The 23,418-nt window shown below is 43.1% G+C and overlaps 1 protein-coding gene and 2 long non-coding RNA genes across 3 annotated transcripts; all 3 read right to left on the bottom strand.

The window, feature by feature from the left end:
• Positions 1 to 1,719: 1,719 nt before the first annotated feature.
• LOC308373793 lies at positions 1,720 to 2,279 on the bottom strand. The gene is made up of 3 exons (XR_013968855.1): positions 2,223 to 2,279; positions 2,069 to 2,105; positions 1,720 to 1,809 (listed from the first exon to the last, which is right to left on the bottom strand). It is a non-coding gene; the product is annotated as an uncharacterized lncRNA (long non-coding RNA).
• A 9,378-nt stretch (positions 2,280 to 11,657) lies between these two features.
• On the bottom strand, positions 11,658 to 20,633 carry slc29a3 (solute carrier family 29 member 3). The gene is made up of 5 exons (XM_080848956.1): positions 20,240 to 20,633; positions 18,852 to 18,934; positions 16,892 to 17,118; positions 16,308 to 16,470; positions 11,658 to 12,812 (listed from the first exon to the last, which is right to left on the bottom strand). The coding sequence occupies exons 1-5, from the start codon at positions 20,558 to 20,560 to the stop codon at positions 12,179 to 12,181; spliced, it is 1,428 nt and encodes a 475-aa protein (XP_080705082.1). The 5' UTR covers positions 20,561 to 20,633; the 3' UTR covers positions 11,658 to 12,178.
• Positions 20,634 to 20,701: 68 nt separating this feature from the next.
• LOC308373830 lies at positions 20,702 to 22,440 on the bottom strand. The gene is made up of 3 exons (XR_013968858.1): positions 22,309 to 22,440; positions 20,886 to 20,993; positions 20,702 to 20,784 (listed from the first exon to the last, which is right to left on the bottom strand). It is a non-coding gene; the product is annotated as an uncharacterized lncRNA (long non-coding RNA).
• Positions 22,441 to 23,418: the final 978 nt, after the last annotated feature.

Raw genomic sequence — 23,418 nt, 5'->3', positions numbered from 1 at the left:
AGCTGGAAGGTGAGCAGCGTGTCCACTGGGCACTGATAGGACGCATCCCCCATCTGGAGGGTGTGCCCAATGTTCTTGAAGCCCAGAAGGCACTCCGAGAGGAACTCATGGGCGTCCTGAACACACACACGCACATATATGACAAACACACAGATGCATACAGACATAAAAACATGTCAACATGAACAGAAATGCACATCCACACACATATTTTACAACTTTGAGCCTTGTAATGATATGGCTTACAATGTCATCAACAGCAGTATACATGAGAATTGATTACGTTTATAGTATCTGATTTAATGTGTGTGTTTTCTCACGTTCTGTGAATCCCCCTCAAATTCATAGTTGCGCAGTGCGATGCAGTCCTTCAGCTCCATCAGCACTGCCGCTTTCAGCTCCCTGTCCTTGGAGTCTCTCAGGCACCAGAGACCCACAAAGGAGCTATGGAGAGGGGGGGGGGGGGGGTGAAGGGAGTGTTTATGTTATTGTTCATGGGATTGTTTATGTCTGTGTGTAAATGTGCATTTGTGTGCATGGGTGTGTGTTAGTATGTGAGTGAGTGTGTGTGTGTTTGTATGTGAGTATACTGTATGTTAGTTTGTGAGTGTGTGTGTGTGTGTGTGTGTGTGTAAGTGAGCGTGTATGTGTGTGCGTATGTGTGTGTGTGTATGAGAGCGTGTCAGTGAGTGTGTTTGTGTGTGTGTGTACTTACCTGAGGAGCAGTGCTGAGGGCTCCTCTCTCCATGTCTCCTCCTGCAGGAGCAGCTGGGTGCAGAGGGGCTGGAGAGCGAACAGACACTGCAGGGTGGAGTTGATATAGCAGGTCTGTCCGAGGTTAGGCAGCCTGAGGAAAATAAACCAGAAAGTCAAACACAAACTGCCAAGAGCTACTCAAGCAACCATCATGTATGCACATAAACACTGCCTAAGTGAATACACATCAAATGTAACCTCTGCTGGACTTCAATATATGGTCAATATATATGCTGGACAGACATACTGAATGTGAACACACACATCACTCCTCTAGGTAGTTTAAAGTGAGAGAATGGTGATCTGGGTGACTTACCCCCTGCACATCAGCTGCTGGACCGGGAGAACATGCGGCTTTCTCTCTGGGGCCTCTGGGGCAATGAGGAGGGCCACAGGGGGGGTCCTGGCCCTACTCTCTGGGGCCTCCGGGGCAATGATGAGGGCCACAGTAGGTGTCCGGGCCCTCATTTTACGGCGACTTGATGGGGACTGGCTCTCCTCCGCGAGTTGGACCATTATCCTGTACAAACACAGTTTGGAGGTGAGTGTTAGTAAAACCAGCACTCAAGTTGAGGCTTAAAGAATGTGATGTGGGACTGGATGCAGCCTCGGGTTGGGCTGGTCTGTGGGGATGCAGCTGGATCTAACTGTGTTTCTATATGACATCTACGAGTGTATATAAGCTCATAAAGGTGTTATATGGGAACAAAGACTGCAGCTGGACCTTATAGTGAATCTATATGATGTTTCTGTGTGTATCTGTGGTGTGACACAGTGGCTATGACAACATGAGGAACAGCAGAGTGGTGAGGCAGCATTAGTGAAGTTAGTGAGGGCACATATGTGTGTCATGTTCTGAATCAGCACTCACTGGTCCAGGGAGTCACAGCCTTTTGGGGTATCCGGGCTGGGGACCTCCTCTCTTTGAGGTGCCCCAGGAGATGAGGTTCCTGGGGAGGCTGGGGGGACCAGTGTGGAGGACTCAAGGGTAGCTAGGGTGACTAGAGGGCCTGGGGTGTCCAGACAGGGAACTTCCTTTCCTGTGCTGGAGATCTGGTGAAATGGAAAAACACTCCTTGCTGATTTTGGCTTTTAATCTTAAAGTGTTTACATTCCAGAAACAAATATAAGTCTGTGTAAGTTGAATTATCTAACAGTAAAACAGTCTTATGTGTCCCATATAATAGTTGAGCCAAACTTTGATTATAAACTGCTAATTAGATGCTAATAAGATGACTGTAACTAAAGTGAAGATTGCTCTTGCAGATGCAGGTGTAATAGGAAGGAAGTCCATCTGTGTTGCCATGGTTACCTGAGGGACGTTCCCTGACACAGGGCTTGGCTCCTGGCTGTCCAGAATAAAGGAAGACATGAGAACTTTAGTCAGCACACACACACAGACAGTAACATGCATACACACAAACGCTCAGAATCCCACAGAATCAGAATCACTCGGGTAATCTTACATCGCAGGTATACCAGCATCCCCATTCTTCTTTTTTCTAAATAGTCTCCTCAGCCAGCGAAGAGGCTTCCTGTGTAAGAGATTAGAGAGATGAGAGGACTGACAAGACCTTTGGTTAACCTCAATACAATGATATTCATAATATTATTCATATTATTAGTTTTGTTTTACATAGTACCATTAACAACCATTCACCAATACATACACACACACACACAATAGTTTACCTCTCCAAGAATGGCTTTTCCTGGACTTTCTTCCTCTGGTTACAAAGGATGGACATAGATATCAGCATTACTTTACTTAATACAATTAAAAAAACAATAATTTGATACAAAGGTCATCATTATTATTATTACTATTATTAGCCTATTTTTTTTTTTACCTTCCTCCGAGGAATACAGGGACAGCAAAACATGTTTATTCACTGTAGTGGTCACCTCAATTACAAATTCAATTATGAATCGAGGTCAAATTCCAGACCTGTTTAAACTCGCGGCAAATTTATGACACGGCAATCAGTCTTTGTGACGTAATGACAACACATACGCAAACTTCAGTCAAAGGGCTGCCGTGGGCATTCTGAACCGAATTCATATTCTCCAAGTATATCGTTCCCCATAATTACAATGTAGAGCAATAGCCTCCTTCCGTGTCGTTACATATATGGGACTGAAGGCAGAAAGTCTTTGCCTCCATAAGACTTACTTTCATGCAAAATAGTCCACAACTTTCTCAATGTTATTAAAATAACTAGTGCAGTGCCCGTAGGAATCATGCATTCTGTAGTGTTAGCAGACGTAGGTGTAGCTGTTGGGTAGTGTAATAGCAAGACATATTTGCATTCCACATAGGTACAGGTTACACTGAAGTATTATTGTGATGCATGTTTCCTTTTCATTAAGAAATGTTTTAATGTTAGCCTTTTTGGAGATATACCAACAAATAAAGTTTGAGATTATGTAGTGGATGCAGTTGAATATAGATGTCAACGTTGCTGTCTAAACTATAAACTAAATGTCATAAAGAAAGAAATTATTTAAAATGAAGTTATGGTTGAAATAGGATCACTTCTTTATTGTAAGGGTAAGTGTAGGGTAAGAATGGTCATGCAGTTGGACTCAAATGTAGGTTAATTTTATTGAATGTATGTAGCCTCCCCATGCAAAGGAGATGTTTCCTGCCGCTCCGGCCTGCCAGCAACAGGCACATCTAAATCACAACAAATACACGACAATTTAAAAACTTTTCCAAACCAAAGCATTGCACGATTCAACGAAACATAGCCTATATGAATTACCAGGTAAGACCATCTCCTCTTCGTAAGAAGCCAATCTCTCCTCCATTTCGCATATGCGGCTTTTCTTCTGTGTCAGGTCGCTTAATAAAAACGCTGTTTTCGCTGTCAATTGTCGATTTTTTATGTCTGCCACTTTCAAACGCTCCTCAAAAGAATTAATTTTAGTTAAACAAACTCCCGCTATATCGACAACTTCGGCTGCAATGTCCTTTCTGGCCACATCGTTGTCGTGCCACCTATACTGCAAACAAATGATAATAATTAATGTAATCATTAATAAACTACAGTAAGCACATTTAATTACCCTGTGAATCTTCAAACCCTCTTACCCTCAAACCCTCTTACAAATACACGATAAAATCGTACACATAATTAAATTCTCAATACACGATAGATTCCTTACACTCAGTAGTTGAAAACGCTCCCTGAGACAATCATTGTCATGACCCTGGAGCTTTGGTGAACTAGGTGTCCTGTTAATTTTCTCACGAAGCCGACTAATTTCTTCCTCGAGCATTTTGGTCGACTTCCGAAAATGTAACTGCATTTCAGCATACTATGTTTGTAGCCTATGTAGCTCCTCGTCATTTTGTACCTCCCTATTTGATTCAGGCGCGGTTTCTCTCAGGCGCTTAGCTGTAGCTAACAACTCTGGCACAAATGTCTCTGCTACGTCATGTTCCTCATCTTCAAAAGCTTTATCCACTATCTCATCAATTGCTCTGATCAACGTGTGCCTCTTCTCCTTATCTGGTGAAACTTTAGCTTGGATACACACCTCTTTTAGCTGTTCAATCTTCAGCTGACACAGTAGCTCTCTGTTAGCTGATCCTGTAGCTGCTCCAGCTCCATTTTGCGTGTTCCAACGTTACTTCTTTTCTTTCCTCAGACGTCTTTTTGTATCACGTTGAGTCCCTGTTCGGGCGTCAATTTTGTTGCACACTTGAAGAAAGTAACACTCTCAACAGTGTGCTGGGAAAGATTGTCTTCATTTAAAAATACATTTCCAAATATTCCAGCTCACTTCACAATCTACGACTGCTTCCTTTTTCTCTCTCGTCAACTCTCTACCGGTTAGCGCTTTTTCTTTCCTAACTGTCCCTCAAACTGCATCAACTGTGGTCTAACAGCGCCATCTATAGGCAAAAACATGCAACAGCATCGTAAGTAAATAAAATAAAAGGCCACAAAATTATAAAAAGGGACCAAAGAAAAGACAAAATGGGGGTATGCCACACAAGGGCCGGAGGCGCACCGCTCATCAGTGGCTATTTTGCCCGTCGCACTTTGCCAAGATGTTTTTGAAGCGTCTATGTTTTTAGAAACGCGTTTGGTGTGTTTCAGCCCATAGTTTCGACGGCTTCATTTGACAGTAATGTTGAACACACAGTGGTACCTTCTCTCATGCTCTGTCTGTCGTCACTGTAAATACGTAAATCCTCATTGTATTTTCTTTTTCGACTGTGTTTCCCTGTACACTCAAAAAAATACTGAGTTGAAAATAACCCAAATTGGGTTATTCCCAACCCAGTACCTGAGTCAATATATGGCACCCCTCCGGATATATATATTTTTTTTAGCAAAACTCACACACTTTTGAAGGTTTTCTTTGAAGGGACTGCTATTTGTCAGGAAAGCTACAAGAGCTAACGCCTGACTACACATAACCTTATTACTGGATTTGAGCAATGAAAAGTGTGCTTTTATTAGTAGCCTAGGCTACAAAAGGCACTTGCTGTGAAGGGTGCCAATACTTTTGACCATGCAGTATTCACTTCCTGCGGCATTTTAGTAGTATTTTGTGTTGGATTTGGGGAAATCAATTGTTGTTATAGTTGCATTGAGCTATTGAAAATATCCTGGTTTGGTTATTTAATCAAAAAACCTTCGAAAGTGTGTGAGTTTTGCTAAAAAATCAACAAAACCGAAGGGGTGCCAAAACATTTGACCATGACTATACGTCATAGGGTCCTTATTGAACTAATTTATTAGTTTAGTACTTGGATCTCAAACTTAACACTGACCCAAAATATAACAACATAAAAGTAAGGTACTCACCCTGCCAGTGTCAGAGGAATCCCTGAGACATGTGAATGTCTGGATCAAGGAATCAGCAAGGGCAATTTTTGCGTCAGTTGAGGGTCTGAGTTGCTACCATACAATTTACGTATACAAAAACTCTGTAGCGGAGAGAAATGAACATTCTGTCACCATTCTCTCTGTACGACTTGACCGCAGTGGCGCAAAAAGTGGGTATGCGCTGTATGCGGCGCATAGAGGCACCGCACCATGGGAGCGCCAAAGCGATGGTAAAAAAAAAAAAAAAAAAAACATGTTTGGGGTATTTTCTATATGTAGCTGCTGTTGTGCGTTTCTAAATCATTTCTGCATTTCCTTAATTTTATAACATTTTAGAGGACTAAACAGGCTAGAGTAGTATCTCTTAAGATTCCATAATAGAATTTTGACATAGAAGAGGGAGCGTGAGGCCGTGACCGCTAAACACACAAGCAGTTCGAACGTCATCAGGTTGCGTGAAACCGTGCAGACGAACACCAGCCCCCGTACCGATTCAAATCTACTCACTTTCTACCCCGGACTGCGATCGTTGCTGAAACGAGGTGCGGATAGAGAGTGTTCGTATGGATGATAGGGCTATCTGTATTAGCTATCCGTATCAGTTTGACAAACTAGGCTCCATGTAAACGACACTTAAGCTACGAGTAGTGAGTTGGTTGGATGGAAGATGGATAAAGCAAAGAAGCTGTTGGGAGCTTTGGGAACAGAAAAAGAAAGAGGGAAAAGGAGAAGACATGTCAGGGGATGCGACAGCAATTAAATAAGTGGATGGTGAAAGGCAACAGGTAGGTTTTAAGGTGACTTTACGTTTGTGCTTGGAGGCTTGCAAATAATGTTAACAGACTAGCTAGCAGGCTAGCTAGCGTTTGCTAACATAGAAATGTAGCAGCCAAATGGGGGTTTATGGCTAGCTTAAGCCTCATCAGTTAGGCTGATGATAGCTACATTTAGATTTTGGTTAAACCCCTTCTGTACCAATCCCATGTATGACACATCTCAATTTTATTAAGGCAAAAATAACAACTGGTAAATATAAGGTGGCAGACGGGCTCTGGTAGCATTCACATTAACTAACAAGAAGCTGGAAACGTAACTTGGTTACCATGGTTACCATTAGCTGTTCATGTTAGCTGTGCTGTCAAACATACAGGCTATCTGTTGGCATGATGCAATACTAGATGAATGGGCAAGTGCAAAGGCACGGCGTGTTATTATTTAGTAGCAACTAAAGAGCACTCTAGAATATTTTGGTAGCAGCATTGTTACACATCATCACCTTTAAAGATCTTTATTTGCAGGTTTACTCTTGCGTTTTAAGGCATTATGTTGCAATGGTTATCATTATAATGTTTATGTTTGCAACTGTTTATTATTTACTAATATATATATATATTTGTGTGTGTGTGTGTGTACAGTATACTGTATGCACCATAGCATACCATTACCATTATGGTAGGCATGCAGTGACTGATATACTTTAAAATAAACCTTTATTATTTAAAGCCCATACATGATGATGTCTGGCACACTTATTTATTTATTTGTTTAAGAAAAGAAAAAAAACATGTGTGTGTGTGTGTGTGGGGGGGGGGGGCGCCAATTCCAAAATTGTTGCTGCATACCCCCCTGACACTGGGCAGTTGCACCCCTGCTTGACCGCATGCAGTGGATGGTGATCAAGCAATTCTTCGATGTTTGTTGCTATTACAGTTTTTTACAATTGCTAAAACACTAAAACCTACTGGCTGAACAAAGTTCTCAGTTGCCTGAACTCATGAAGCTAATTGGGCAGTCTGTTGTCAATACCTTAAACTATTTCTCATGGTAAAACACAATTTGCAGGTCTCACTTAGACTTTTCAGCAAAACTCTAAACACATTCTCAGTCTTAAAACACATTCTGCAATCTAATTCACATCTCATCCATACTGGTAAACACAAGTGGCAACAATCAAATACAAATAGAGAACAAATGTCATTGATTGAACACAACCACTCAAAATTGATTTAACTTGTATCAAATGATGTGACACAACCAATATGAGCCAGTTTAGGGAGAAAACAGGTTGTTGAAGGTGGGAAGGAGAAAGTCTGAGAATGAATAGAAGAAACAATGTGAGGGGAGGAGGACAAGTAAACACCACGTTGACTCCTTTGATTTGTGTCCCTTTTACTGTGGTAGTGTATATTGTAGTAGGCCTACAGTGCATTGTAGGCTGTATAAGGACAATACGTAAACATGTTGTATGGCCCTGAACATTGTGCTTTCTATTTGGTACAGTAACAGTACTGATTGCTCAATAGATTTTGACTGGTTGCAGGTTCATATCAACAAAGAACAAGAGTGAGTTGTGAGTAGTGAGATGCAGGGTACAGTACTATAGGGGTACAAGAAGGAGAAAGAACCAACACAAATTAGAGCAAAGCAAAGAAGTAATTTCTGATACATTTGTATAGCTACTATGAGAGAACATGTTTTCATTCATCAAAAGTCAATGATAGATAAATATGAAATTTGTTTTGAGGTAAAAAAAAAATGTACTTCTCCCTGAGAACTATATGTTTTGAACAGTGTGTTTTCTATTTTTTGGTGTATTGTTTACTGACTGCTTGAAAGTGTATACAATTTTGAACACTTTGTTCATGATTTGACAGCAGTGTTTGATTTTGAGCACAGGTAAAACTGTTTTGAGGCGAAAGTTTCATTTTGCAAGAGAATTCAGGGGTTTTGTAAATAGTGCTTGAAGAGGAGGTTTTGTGTTTAGAGTTTAGAGAAAATGAGTGACTGTTTCAAGAATGTGTTTTAGCAATTGTAAAAAACTGTAAGCTTGAGGTGGGGACAACGGTGTACGAAAAAAAAGTGCCTCTCAAAACCGCTTGTCTGCCATTTTTTACAGTTTTTTACAATTGCTAAAACACTAAAACCCACTGGCTGAACAATGTTCTCAGTTGCCTGAACTCATGAAGCTAATTGTGCAGTCTGTTGTTAATACCTTAAACTATTTCTCATGGTAAAACACAATTTGCAGGTCTCACTTAGACTTTTCAGCAAAACTCTAAACACATTCTCAGTCTTAAAACACATTCTGCACTCTAATTCACATGTCATCCATACTGGTAAACACAAGTGGCAACAATCAAATACAAATAGAGAACAAATGTCATTGATTGAACACAACCACTCAAAATTGATTTAACTTGTATCAAATGATGTGACACAACCAATATGAGCCAGTTTAGGGAGCAAACAGGTTGTTGAAGGTGGGAAGGAGAAAGTCAGAGAATGAATAGAAGAAACAATGTGGACAAGGGAGGAGGACAAGTAAACACCACGTTGACTCCTTTGATTTGTGTCCTTTTTACTGTGGTAGTGTATATTGTAGTAGGCCTACAGTGCATTGTAGGCTGTATAAGGACAATGCGTTAACAAGTTGTATGGCCCTGCACATTGTGCTTTCTATTTGGTAAAGTAACAGTACTGATTGCTCAATAGATTTTGACTGGTTGCAGGTTCATATCAACAAAGAACAAGAGTGAGTTGTGAGTAGTGAGATGCAGGGTACAGTACTATAGGGGTACAAGAAGGAGAAAGAACCAACACAAATTAGAGCAAAGCAAAGTAGTAATTTCTGATACATTTGTATAGCTACTATGAGAGAACATGTTTTCATTCATCAAAAGTCAATGATAGATAAATATTAAATTTGTTTTGAGGTAAAAAAAAAATGTCCTTCTCCCTGAGAACTATATGTTTTGAACAGTGTGTTTTCTATTTTTTGGTGTATTGTTTACTGACTGCTTGTAAGTGTATATCATTTTGAACACTTTGTTTATGATTTGACAGCAGTGTTTGATTTTGAGCACAGGTAAAACTGTTTTGAGGCGAAAGTTTCATTTTGCAAGAGGATTCAGAGGTTTTGTAAATAGTGCTTGAAGATGAGGTTTTGTGTTTAGAGTTTAGAGAAAATGAGTGACTGTTTCAAGAATGTGTTTTAGCAATTGTAAAAAACTGTAATGACCAGCTTAATTATTGGTGATTTTGTGCTTGCATTGAGCACCAGCACAGTTTTAATTAAACCAAACAGTTTTAATTAAACCAAACACCTTCAGAATCACAGGAGAGGAGTACCGTCATCCCTGATCTGTACTCAGTGCCCTTATATTTTAACCATGCTGGGACATAAGCCTTACTGAAAAGAGGGACATCTAAGGTACCCTGGATGTCTTTTAAGCCCTCAATGGTGGAAAGGAATGAGCTACTGTATGCCCCGGCCCAATCTCTGGGATATGTGTCAACGCAGAGTCTGACATGAAGTTGTATCATTGCATAATTTGATGCTGGAACGCCATGGTTTTGGCAATGCTTTTAAAAATGCATGTCACATGGCTGATACGTTTAAAGAACCCATGTTTGGCCTCAAAACGCATTGCCCAATACTGCCTTAATGGCCCCAACTGTTTAATGGCCATGGGGTAGTGAAGCATGAAGTGATGCTTTGGCCTCAAGTGCAACTCAGGGAAAAGCTCAAGGAAGAGGCTGTGGTGTTCCTGTATGATCTTCTCAAGAAACAGTATCCCCGGTGATGTAATTGACGGTGAGAAAATGAACTCCATGCAATTGAGGAGTATCAGCAGAAGCGTCACAGTTGATTTCCCCCTGGTATCAAATCTCCAATTAGTAGCTAATGGTAACAATCGGAGTAGACACCAGGTTTGTGCAGCTGACTGCCGCATGGCTTTATCAACATTTTTAACATCATGGCTACCTACTCAGCAAGGAAGGCTTGTTCATCCTGTTGGAAAAAACGCAATCAAAGCTGGTTAGTCTATAATTGAGCTGATCTAGACTCATAACTTTTTGATCGATCAGTGCATTCAAGACCAGCTTGATTTCATACGGTCCAACACCCTCCAAAAGGCCGCCGAAGCACCGCAAAACTTCGAGACTGCTCTCGCGGCTGTCTTGGATGATTTCAAAGGCAAGTTTTCTTTGAAAACAGAACAGAAACTTGCCCTGGAAAAATTTATACAGAAAAAATATGTGTTTGCTTTATTACCGATCGTTGTATCGTTGTATAGTATCGTTGGTCTGATTGGTTAAAGGCGTGTCCAATTACGTGACTGAAGTGGACCGCTATTGAGTAGTTCGCCAGACCAACTGAGCAAATGAAATGCAGTGAAGGGGCGGGTAATTCCCAGACAAACAGCATACCATAACACTAAACAAATGGTTTTAACTGTGAGTGGGAATGGGCTACTTGTGTGCGCGTGTTCAATGAGGAGGTGTAGTATTTTGGCTTTAAATGTCCATCCCTACTCAATTTTTGAAATGGCTAGTAGCGGTCGGACCCCAATTACATGGCATGACGTTAGAGAACTGCAGTTAATACACAAGTTTGTTTTATACAATAACATAAAAAAAAGTGTAATACAGTTTATTTACGGTGCAGTTAATAGTCGGAAAAAATAGGGTAGTCATGAGCATACATTCATCGTGGAACAGTATTCCTTATTTTCAAATGTGCTTTTTTACTGTAGCTGGCACTCATAGTAATTCGTCAGTCTACCAGATTACTGTATGTCTCCAACTAACTGAACAATATTTTCTAACAAACTTAATGCTATTGATGTTACTGACAGCAATTTCTATTCATCAAGGCTCCAAGTGATTGATTGATTTTCTGCATCCTGCTACGATGTTCTTCCACACAGACTGGACAGCAAACACAATCTGCTGGCATCGTTCATCCATCCCTCTTGAGTAACTCAGCATACATACATTTGCGAGGTGGCTTCTGTGCATGTCTGAAGCACACTTGAAAGGCAGCCTTAATGCCAAGTAGATAGATTGAGGAAGTGAACGTGACTATGAGAAGTTCATCAGGTCAACTCAGCAGGCTCTCGTGAGGATGAGGCAACACAGAGAGTGAAGACTAGTGTGTGACAAACCAGTCTTTACACAATTGTCGTGTGAGTCACGCCTGAGCGTCTTTTTTTATTAAAGACTTCATCAATCAAGTCAGTAAACAATGAGATCAGTCATCAACATATTTAGGCCACGCAAGGACAACAAAATCATAGGGTCCTTTGCATCGTGATTTGTAAGATTTTCTAAAATTTTAAATACAATTAAAGAATTAAAAATAGACTTAAAAGTTAATGCATACAGTAGAGACCCTTGCCTGCACCAGTATTCAAAACGTGCAGGGTTGGTGTACTACCACTGCTGAGCCAATCAGGAAGGAGAATGTTTGAGGGACATCTCTCTCTCTCTCTCTCTCAGCATTGTCATGTTCATAGTGTTACTCTGTTTTACACAGATGTCTAGTCTGGGCTCTGGGCATGGAAAGAAGAGGACAGTGAGGTCTATGGTACCGCTCTCCTCTTTTTCCCCATGTGAGGTATATGGTACCCTCTCCACTTTCTCCCCATGTGAAGTCTATGGTACCCCTCTCCTCTTTCTCCCCATGTGAAGTCTATGGTACCCCTCTCCTCTTTGAATGAACCTGAAGTCCTTACGTCTCCCTGCTGTGACCCAGCCATCAGATGCAGTGGACGATGATCCTGCTGTCCCAGCGATCAGATGCAGTGGACGATTAGCACGGAGAAGGCCGAGCCCACAGCCAGCCCCAGCGTCAGGAAGAAGGACATGGTGACACCGGTAGCCTCTGCCAGCTCACGTGGCACCACCTTGGGCCCGTAGATCATGGGCAGTGTGCCCAGGTAGCCATTGGAGAGGCCCAGCAGCGAGACGAACACCACAGGGAAGAGGTCGTGGGCGAACAGCACGGTGTGGAGGTGGTAGCGTGGCTGGTAGTTGCAGAACATGAAGAGGGGTACCAAGAGGGTGCGGCAGACCACCAGGATGGGCAGGACCCGGCTGGTAGGGCCGGGGACCTGGAGCCAGGCCGTCATCTGGCGGCCGCAGAAGTCGGCCACGTTGTAGAGGAAGAAGCTGGTGAGCGGCACAAAGTAGGTGGTGGTCCAGGGGCTGCCGGAGTCGCGCTGCACCGACTGGATGCCTGAGGAGAGGGCCGGGAAGATCATGATGGAGATGAAGAAGACGTAGAAGACGGAGAAGCCCAGCACCCACGTCTTCCTCAAGATAGGCTTCAGAGGAGGCACAGAGACAGAGGTGGCAGCTGGTGTGCCAGCGTGCCCGTCTGCTGTCCCCTCAGAGGGCACGACCCCTCCGGCCAAAGCCATGTAGTACCTGAGAGCCGTGTGTGTGTGTGTGTGTGTGTGTGTGAGAGAGAGAGAGAGAGAGAGAGTGTGTGCAAGTGTGACAGAGAGAGAGGGAGAGAGAGGAATGGAGGGAGGGAAGGAAAAGCAAGATCAGTTATGTATGATCATCAAAATGTATCAGAGCGGTTTAAGAATAAACTTCATTGCACAAAAATCATTCCTCTCACTTAAAGACAAAAGTGTCTCTTGAGTGCGACCCCCTGGAGTCACTGCACCTCATCAGTGTCATGGCTGAGACTAATGACATGCCCTCCCTGCAGGGAGATGTGGAGGGTTATGCAAATGGCCATTTAGTGGGGAACAAACCCCATGGAGTTATCAAATAACTGCTTTTAAATGATACCACATAAACATAAACCAAGAATATAACAAATGGGTGGGGGGACGGTGGACACTTTACCAGACTAAAATATTTTGTATAAATATAAAAAAACAATCAAAACAATAATGATTTATTATTGAAATACCCTAAGGTGCGTGTTGCAAACATAACAAAAGGAGTTCCTTTTACAGCCCACTAGATGGCAGTACACAATCTCTTTTCTCTGCTTCAAGGCAGTAGAGACTGTGGTCATCCACAAGCCCGGTGCCCAGGAAATAAAACAAACCAACACTATCACAGATTCAAGTAAAGATTGACATTCACAAACTGCTTCTTGTGCTTGTACTGGACAATCTTGAAAATAAAACAAATAACAACATGGTATCAGACACTAGTTATCATACAAACTTTACAATCACATTAACAACTGACTTTTCAATACGATATCAGTTAGTTATAACAGGGGAGGTACAGACAGCACTGCGGGACTGCTGGCTGCGTGAGATATAACCCCCACATCAGCGAGAGGGAGGGAGGAGGGCGCAGATAAAGAGCGAATGGCACCCCTCTCCTCCATCGACAGACAGCAGGCAGAATGCTGCACTGTTACATCATGAACACATTCATGTTCTGTTCATTCATCAAGTTTGGTGGAGTGTGTGTGTGTGTGTGTGTGTGTGTGTGTGTGTGTGTGTGTGTGTGTGTGTGCGTGTGTGTGTGTGCGTTTGTGAGTGAGTGTGTGTTCATTCATTATTCGTATTTTACTTTTAGCCTCCGCTTTCCAAACCTGCACTGATGATTAGAAGCTTTCTGCTGTTAATGCACCACTACTACAACTGGCCTGTCACCCTATCATTCCAAAGCTGTAGTTCAGGCCACTAAACTAGTCTGATGGTATACTGATGATCTCTTAGTTATTGAGGCTGAACTAGTCTGATGGTATACTGATGATCTCTTAGTTAGTGAGGCTGAACTAGTCTGATGGTATACTGATGATCTCTTAGTTAGTGAGGCTGAGCTCATTCTAACAGCCCCAATTCAGAGTCTCAACAGATTTAGCTAAAAGTGCTTATAAAGTGTATTAAGCACATGAAGTGTATTAAGTATATGAAGTGTAGTAAGCATATGAAGTGCAGTGAGCACATGAAGTGTAGTAAGCATATGAAGTGTAGTAGGCATACGAAGTGTAGTAGGCATATTAGGTGTAGTTAGCACATGACGGTCTGCTTGCTGCCTGCTGAGTTTCGACACGTCACACACTTGTCATGAAACTGCGGTTTGCTTCACCACACAAGCATGAAACTCACACACGTCCCTTGACCTCTTGTTCCTCAATTCTCTTTCTCCGTCTCTGTCTTTTTGCTACACTCAGCTCAGCGAACCAGGAGTCGGTAAGAGAACCTAAGAGAATCACGGGGAATTCACCATGGTGTGATTGGGAGTGCCCTTAGCATAGAGGGAACCCGGTCATTAGGGTGCTGTGAGTGACATGACAGAACAGTTCTGCTGTCACCACCTCTACTGGATCCCTCTGGCCACTCACCAGCAGAAGACAAGTCAGGGAGGGGGAATCACTCAGTGTGTCTGGGATCAGTAAACTGAAAGTGCAGGCCTGAATCAGTTCCTAAGAGTGCAGGCCTGAATCAGTTCCTAAGAGTGCAGGCCTGAATCAGTTCCTAAGAGTGCAGGCCTGAATCAGTTCCTAAGAGTGCAGGCCTGAATCAGTTCCTAAGAGTGCAGGCCTGAGGAGCTTTACTGTACACGAGGTCAGTTACTGAGAGTGCAGGCGTGAGGAGCTTCATGAGGTCAGTTACTGAGAGTGCAGGCGTGAGGAGCTTCATGAGGTCAGTTACTGAGAGTGCAGGCGTGAGGATGGAGCTTTACTGTACATGAGGTCAGTTACGGAGAGTGCAGTCGTGAGGAGCTTTACTGTACATGAAGTGGACTCTAATGTCTTATGTCTCATGTTTAGGGAGACGTGCGCTCCTTACCGCTGTACCCAATGAAGAAAGGTCTTGTGGAGTGGTAAAGAAATGTGCGTGGAAGAGAGGGTTCCATATCGGGGACTGGTACATGCGTGTGTGGGCATAGTGTGTGTTCATGCAATCACAAGTTACTGCCTTGAGTCTTTCTCTGGCCACTACACTTTAAATGCATTGAGCAAACAGCTCTTTAATAGCAATAGTACTGTAGTGGTCACCTGTCCATAGCCTTGTCTGGGTAACTGTAACTGTAATGCTGTGCACCGATCATCATTGGGCTTATCCAAATAGTAGTTGATGTAATAACTGTCAGTAGGCCAGGTGAGATAGGTGTGATTAGTGTCAGTGTTGTAGTGACTCACTGGTGTGATTAGTGTCAGTGTTGTAGTGACTCACTGGTGTGATTAGTGTCAGTGTTGTAGTCACTCACTGGTGTGATTAGTGTCAGTGTTGTAGTCACTCACTGGTGTGATTAGTGTCAGTGTTGTAGTGACTCACTGGTGTGATTAGTGTCAGTGTTGTAGTGACTCACTGGTGTGATTAATGTCAGTGTTGTAGTCACTCACTGGTGTGATTAATGTCAGTGTTGTAGTGACTCACTGGTGTGATTAGTGTCAGTGTGACTCACTGGTGAGATAGGTGTGATTAGTGCCAGTGTTGAAGTGACTCACTGGTGTGATTAGTGTCAGTGTTGTAGTGACTCACTGGTGAGATAGGTGTGATTAGTGTCAGTGTTGTTGTGACTCACTGGTGAGATAAGTGTGATAAGTGTCAGTGTTGTTGTGACTCACTGGTGAGATAAGTGTGATAAGTGTCAGTGTTGTTGTGACTAACTCGTGAGATAATGGTGATTAGTGTGAGTGTGACTCACTGGTGAGATAGGTGTGATTAGTGTCAGTGGTGTTGTGAGTCACTGTGAGATAGGTGTCAATAGTGTCAGTGTCGTGACTCACTGGTGAGATAGGTGTGATAAGTGTCAGTGTTGTCGTGACTCACTAGGGGTGTGATTAGTGTCCGTGTTGTGACTCACTGGTGTGATAGGTGTGATTAGTGTCAGTGTTGTTGTGAGTCACTGTGAGATAGGTGTCAATAGTGTCAGTGTCGTGAGTGACTCACTGGTGTGATAGGTGTGATAAGTGTAAGTGTCGTCGTGACTCACTGTGAGTAGGCCAGTTTGGGCAGGAGCAGGTACGTGATGATGCACAAGAGAATGAAGACGTCCGCTGTCAGGAAGTAAACCAGGGCGCTGTCTGTGACGTCACTGGCGGCTGCCAAGTCGATCACAGACGCCACCGAACTCAGAGTACCGCCCATTGCTTGTCCTGAGGTCACACACACACACACACACACACACACACACACACACACACACACACACACACACACACACACACACACACACAACACAAACACACACACACACACACACACACACACACACACACACACACACAGAAACACACACACACACACGACACAGACACAGAGCAGGGGTTATATTTGAGGCTCTTCACCACATCACCAACTAGCACCAAGAGTCACAGGGAAAGAAATGGGGTTTGCATTTGCATTTATGTATTTTATACATACATTTTATAAATTATACATTTACAGTCCTCCCTGGGAAGGGAGCACCCTGTGAATCAATGTGTGTGTGTGTGTGTGTGTATATGTTTCAGATAGCTATAGCCCTACTAACTATCAACATCATCCTTAATCAGTCACTGAGATGTCTGAGCCTACCTGAGATGAGGGCCTGGGAGATGCGCATGGGGAAGTGTCCACTGATGCCAAACACGCTGCCGGAGAAGAGGTTGGAGGCTCCGCTCACCAGGGCCACGCTGGCCAGCGTCCCCGCGAAGAACTGCTGCCGGCAGCCCGACACGTCCACCTTCACCATCACCGTGGTCACAACAAACACCACCAGGATCACACACAGGGACGAGAGGATGCGCACCCGGGGCGACACTCTACACACACACACACACACACACACACACACACACACACACAAATGTATATGCACATAAATAGAAGTATAAACATGAATAGACACATGCACAAGTTAAAGTTCACTCACACACAATTAAAGAGGAACACCTATTGGTAATGCACTGTGAGACTTAAAGCAACATATTTTTAGAATTATTATGACTGTATAAGGCATGAAGGTTGCATATGACTGTATGAATGTGAGAAATATTCAGACCATTCAGACCACTGAAAGACAGACACTGCTACAAAAACACCAAAGTACAGCCTATAAAAAGTCTTCAGCTCCCTAAGAAGTACACGAAAGTACAGCCCATAAAAAGTATTCAGCTCGCTTAGTACACAAAAGTACAGCCTTTAAAAAGTATTCAGCTCGTTTAGAAGTTTTCACCTTTTCTTGTTTTACAACATTGACTCTGCCTCTCCAGAACATTCATATTTAGAGTCCAGACCTCAATCCCGATAAGAATTTGTGGCTGTTCAGCCACGATCACTGCATGGTCCTGATGTGCAAAGCTGATCCAAACCTCTCCACACAGGCTGAAAGCTGTCACTGCACATACTAAATACCGACTTGAAGGGGGTGAAACTTATGTAATGAATTATATTGCGTTTTATATTTTGAATCAATTTAGATCACTTTGACATAAATGATTATTTTTCTAAAGATCAGTGTCAAAAAGGCCAAAGATTCCATGCTGTTAAACAATAAAAGGTGAAAACATCCAAGGGAGGGTGAATACTTTTATGGGCACTGTACACACGTTCACTGAGGTAAACTCATGACTGGGCCTGAATCTCACTCACGAAAACTATTTGAAGTCATATCATTCTTTTGGCACTTACTGCTCTTTCAAACCTGAAAAAAGCTGTGTGCATTTCAAATGTCTTCGCAAGCTGAAAGATGTTGACGTGTTTGTGAGGTAGCAGACAAGAATCATTGCCAGGTTCGTGTGATCCAAGAGTCCTCTGACTAAATTCAATTTGTCACCACACCGCGGAAAAATGCGTGTCAGACAGGATACTATTTATCCCTCTGCCTCCCCCGACACTTTAGCCATTAAGAGAGAAAGAGGACATTTTGTTCTCCCAAGATGGGGGGCCTGAAGTTCAACAGCCATTCCACGGCACCATTTTAGACACAGGCCTTTACAGAAAACGTTTTATACCCTGGGCTTGTAGCAACTGAAAGTTATTTACGGGAGCAAATCTGATTAGTGGAAAGGTGAGGTGGCACCAAACGTGTTCTAGTGTTTATCAGTGGGCTGTCTGAGTCATGTCTGCAAAAGGTCAGGATTCTTAGAGATCTGGTGGCAAATATCTTTCAAAAGTCTTTCGGAGAACCTTTTTTTGTATTTTCATGAGTAATGGCCCCAAATCCTTACACTGATGGATGATGACTTTCCTTTTCAGCAATAAGCTAAAGTTGATACTTATGGCCACATGATCATCTTATAAGTGGAACTGTGCAACTGCTCCCCAGCACAGTCAGAGGAGACAGTGCTGACAATGACATCTCTCAGACGGTTGTGCTTGCTGTGATCAGCAGAAGCCTCAAATAAGCACCTGAGTGTGTGTGTGACCTAGTGCGAGTGTGTGTGTGTGTGTCCGTGTGTGTATGTGCGTGTGTGTGTGTGTGTTTGTGTGTGTGTGTATGTTTGTGCGTGCCACCCAATGGGGAAGTAGGCGACCGCACATTCTTGTCACTGACCTGTTAACAAGGAGGTAGTTGAGCACCAGGCACAGCACCGAGGGGATGGTGGAGGCGATGGCTAAGTAACTCTCAAAGTAATCCTGTGGAGGCAACACACACAACAGACATTTCATGGACACCTGCAGAAGACTGAAGAGACTCTCTATGTCCCTGCAGCATAGAGCACTGATGCAACAACGCAGAGCCACTGAAACATCTCACTACTACATCAAGGGAGGTTTGAACCGCAACAATGAAACAAAGATTTAAAAAAGGGACTGTGTGGAGTTTTCAAACATTGGGTCATCCATGTCACAAGGGACCTAAAACACACTGATATTTCAGATCAGATGTGTGAGCTCTCACCATAAATCATTTCTACATTATGATCAGTGAAACGGATTACTGGCCACTGGTGACTAGTACAGGACAACTGGTCACTTCTGCTTCTCAATTACAAACATTTACACAGATGTACAGATAAGTAAACAGTAGAACAGTAAGTCACAAAGGAAGTATGGGATTGCTGCATGTCCTTGATTTCCTGTGAACAATATGATTTCATCTCAAACATTCAAACGTCTGAAACACCACTGATTTAAGCGTGCTTCTTAGTATTAACGAATGAGTGGTATACTAATGACCTTCAGGTTTGGTCTACTGAGGGTTCCCACAACTCATGGTATTGAACACTCCTCTGTCTCCTAGGTGACCGAAACACAACAATCTGAGTGCACTTGTGTCCCGTGTCCTGAAATGTACCTTTCAGCATCCTGATCCAATTAGCAGAAAAACAGAAATGTTGTAGGAACAAGCTTGAGTACATTATTAGATCAGAGGGGAGAGAGAGAGAGAGAGAGGAAGAGGGAGAGAGAGAGAGGCTGTTAAGTAGAGAAGTAAGACTAAGTGGAGCTCAAATTCATTTCACCATCTACACTGTGAATAACCTGTCACAAACAGAACGGCCCATGACTATGCCTGGCAGTTAGTATGTGTGCAGCGCTTATTGACAAAACCATCCGTATCTCTCCTGCCTGGGCTCCTCCTCCAGGATTTTAACCATTTAATTGTGTGGTCATGGCTCAGTGAAAGAAGACTCAGTTCTCAAGTCACAAGACAATCCAGGACGCCAGGTCTGTCTCTCTCTGTGTCTGTCTGTCTGTCTGTCAGTCTAAGTCCTCCTTACTGTTTGATTTCCTCTCTCATCAACCAGATATGCCTTTGGGGAATCCTTAGCCACATCATAGAAACAGGTTTATCAGGAAATAACACACACACACACACACACACACACACACACACACACACACACACACACACACACACACACACACACACACACACACACACACACACACACACACACACACACACACACACACACACACACACACACACACACTTACGCTGAGGTCTGAGTGTGGTTCTTCATGGCCGTCCGTCTGGGAGCTATTGCTGAGTTTGAACAACCAGTAGTGCTTTGCAGTGATGAAGAAGTTCCATGGCAGCAGCGAGCCAATGCCCAGCACGAAGAAGATGAGGTACACCAGGTAGTGGGTGTCCTCGGGGCTGTGCCTGGTGGCCAGGGGCCCAGCGGAGGGAGGCAGCAGCGGGGCATGGTCGCCCTCATGGCCCTGGGTCTGGTCCTCATCGTCGGCAGACATGGAGGAGTGCGGTGCAGCCACGTACGAGGAGTTTAAACTGGCCTGTGGCTCAATGCCGTCCATCTCTCAGAGAGAGGAGAAAGGGGACATGGGAAGGGGGAGGGGGGAGGGGGGAGGAGAGAAGGAGGGAAAACCAGGAAAGAGGAATGGTTTGAAGGGGGAAAACTCTGAATAATAGAAAAGATTCCAAGGATAGACAGAGTGGGGGAAAGGAAAGGAAAAGAAAGGGAATGACACCCCTGGAGGAACCAACTGCTATTACAGGAGGTGTTAAAACCACAAGGGCCCTGGAAACACAAAGAAGAAGAGTTGATGAACTCAGACAGTGAGACAGCAGAGCAACAAAGATCTGTATTCAGTTCCAGGAACAATTGAGACATTCGACTACCTTCTCTTGTTCTTCTCAAGGTCGAGGGTGAATGCCCCAATCTCATCTGAGGAACACTGTGATAGAGTAGAAAGGTCTGTTATGGTGGAGGCGGATCCGCCATGGGATCTGTGAAGACACAAGACCAGGAGATAAGAGCCTGACCTAGAAACACACTCTTTTCTAGGCTTCCTCACAGGGGCCCCCGCTCACGAGACAAACACAAACACACACACACACACACACACACACACACACCCTGACCTAATGCACCCTCCTAATTTCTGTGTGTTCACGGAATACACCACATGAGACCAAGGATGTGGCAGAAAAAAAGAAGGGAATTCATGAAAAATGCAAAGGAGAGACAATTAGTTACAGAGCGGATTAAATGCTTATTAAAAGACCATGACCTTAGGGACCACTAAGCATTCAGCATGTGTGAGGGACATAACAGGAATATGTTAACCACAGATGAGTAACAGCTCATCAAACTGAGCAATTAAACAATCTATCACAATGCAGATCTATCATCTGCACAAGTGATGAAAGAAGTAACACGTCACGTTCCCCATGAAGATGGGCAGCAACCTAATAACAGACAGGTGTCATATTTGTTCCTTCACATTACAAGGATAATTCAGAACAGTGGTGATGGTCACTTTCACCTGCATTTCATGTTTGGATTAAGTTTAAAAAATCTCTTGCATTAGAAGCAATTTACTTCGCAAATCACACCACATATCAGTGAGAAAGGATCAAAATAGTTAACAATTCTTCTGCATCACTGGCAGCTAATATAAAAATTCACATATTCATTGATTTACACAAAATGACGTCCATCTGCACTTTAACAAAGTCTAAATAAACGTGATCTGTGTGTTTTTTTCAAGACTTGCGGAGCAGGTATGGCGCAATATGTAAGCTTTTTAAAAAACAGAATCACCCAATGGCCAAAACTGATGACCTCAGATGACAGCATGTGACTCACAAGTGGTCAGGTTTGTGCATGTCTCTGTTCTGACATGCCAGGAAGCGTGACCATTTGTGTCACCTAAGCACTTATAACAGATGTAATTGCAATAATACGGGATTAGGTATATCTTCCTTACAGTATCTTTAACCACACAAACTCTGTACGCTACAATTCAATGATAGCATAATTTATAAAGCAACCCTCACTTGTAAGATTACGGAGCATGCTTGCAGCATATTGCTGAGAATAACACGACTATATCGTATAATGTTAACACTGCTTGACACCTTCAACATACTGAGTCAACAAACGTCTACTCCTTTCTAATTTAACACGTTGTTGCTGTAAAGAGAACATATGCTATTTTAGTAATAACTGAGTAATAAAAAAGGACTTCCAACGAAGTAACTTAGTAGTAGCCTGCAGGAGTCGTAGAAAGAGTCAATGTAAACGATAAGCAATACCAACCTTAGTTTAACATAAACAGACCATCACAGCCCCCATGGAAATATTCTTCTAACTGCGCGATGACAAGATTGTCTACATCTCTCTTTCAGTTAAATGTCCAAACAAGAGTTTTCGACGAGTCAAAGGAAAAGCAAACAGCTCTGGTCCACTCCTCCTGGTGTCCTTTTTCAAAACCTCTGTTCCGCAAATCTGTGTTGGAAACACAAGACGTAAGTAATCAAACACAGATCTACTTCGTCAGACATTGCTAGAAGAGTGAGAGGTGACGAGTTGCCGTTTCATGCATAGACATGTCTATGGTTTCATGCCCCTGGAGACATACAACCTTTCCCGAGAAATAAGAACACAAAGAGCGTTGCTATTCTACGGAGAACCATAAGAGTCATGGTTGGAATTTTGTTTCTGGTGGGTAGAATTGTCTTTTTAATGTTAAACCCAAAGGTAGCTCAAAAACAATTCTCACCATCAAAAAAATATTCCCACCTTAAACTTAAACGAGTACTTAGAATGGTCGAGTTCACTTAAATAAAGCATTGCAGTGATCTAAGGGATCCATTGAGGAAGGAAACACAAAGGTATTGCGAGGGAATGCAAAAGTATTTAATTAAACATGCCATTTGGACGCGGGGCCTCTATTTCCTTAATGCACCAGCAGAGGGCGAAGTGGGATCAATAACAAATCAGGTAAGGTAGACCAGGGAATTTGCTAATAAGACTGCCCGGGCGGTTTAATCTCTTTTGGCCTTGCTCAGCTTTGTTGGTTTTGTTCTTTTTACGGACACCAGGATCAGGGTTCCTCCTCATCTGCCTTCTGGCTGAGTTCATGATTGTCTTCAGGCACTGTGGGCAACTATGTAGATGTATGTGATCTGATATATGTGTCTGTTTGTACACAGATGAAAGTATGGGATTTTGAAAAGTCAATCGAATGTCTTCTTTATTGTTTAGGGCAGTACAGTGCAGTCCCTCCCCCGTCCTCCGTGAAAAGTAACGCCACGTCAGCAGGGGGCAACAAGGCCAAAGCAAAAGAGGAGGACTCTTCGGACAGCAGTGTTATAGAGGAGGATGAGAAGAAAGCACCTGCTGCTGGTAGGAACTGAACTACAAGCT

Source organism: Sprattus sprattus (genome assembly GCF_963457725.1).
Source record: "Sprattus sprattus genome assembly, chromosome: 12".
Taxonomy (NCBI): Eukaryota; Metazoa; Chordata; class Actinopteri; order Clupeiformes; family Clupeidae; genus Sprattus; species Sprattus sprattus.
Note: the sequence above shows the minus strand (reverse complement) of the source record. Positions and strands in the feature narration are given on the sequence as shown.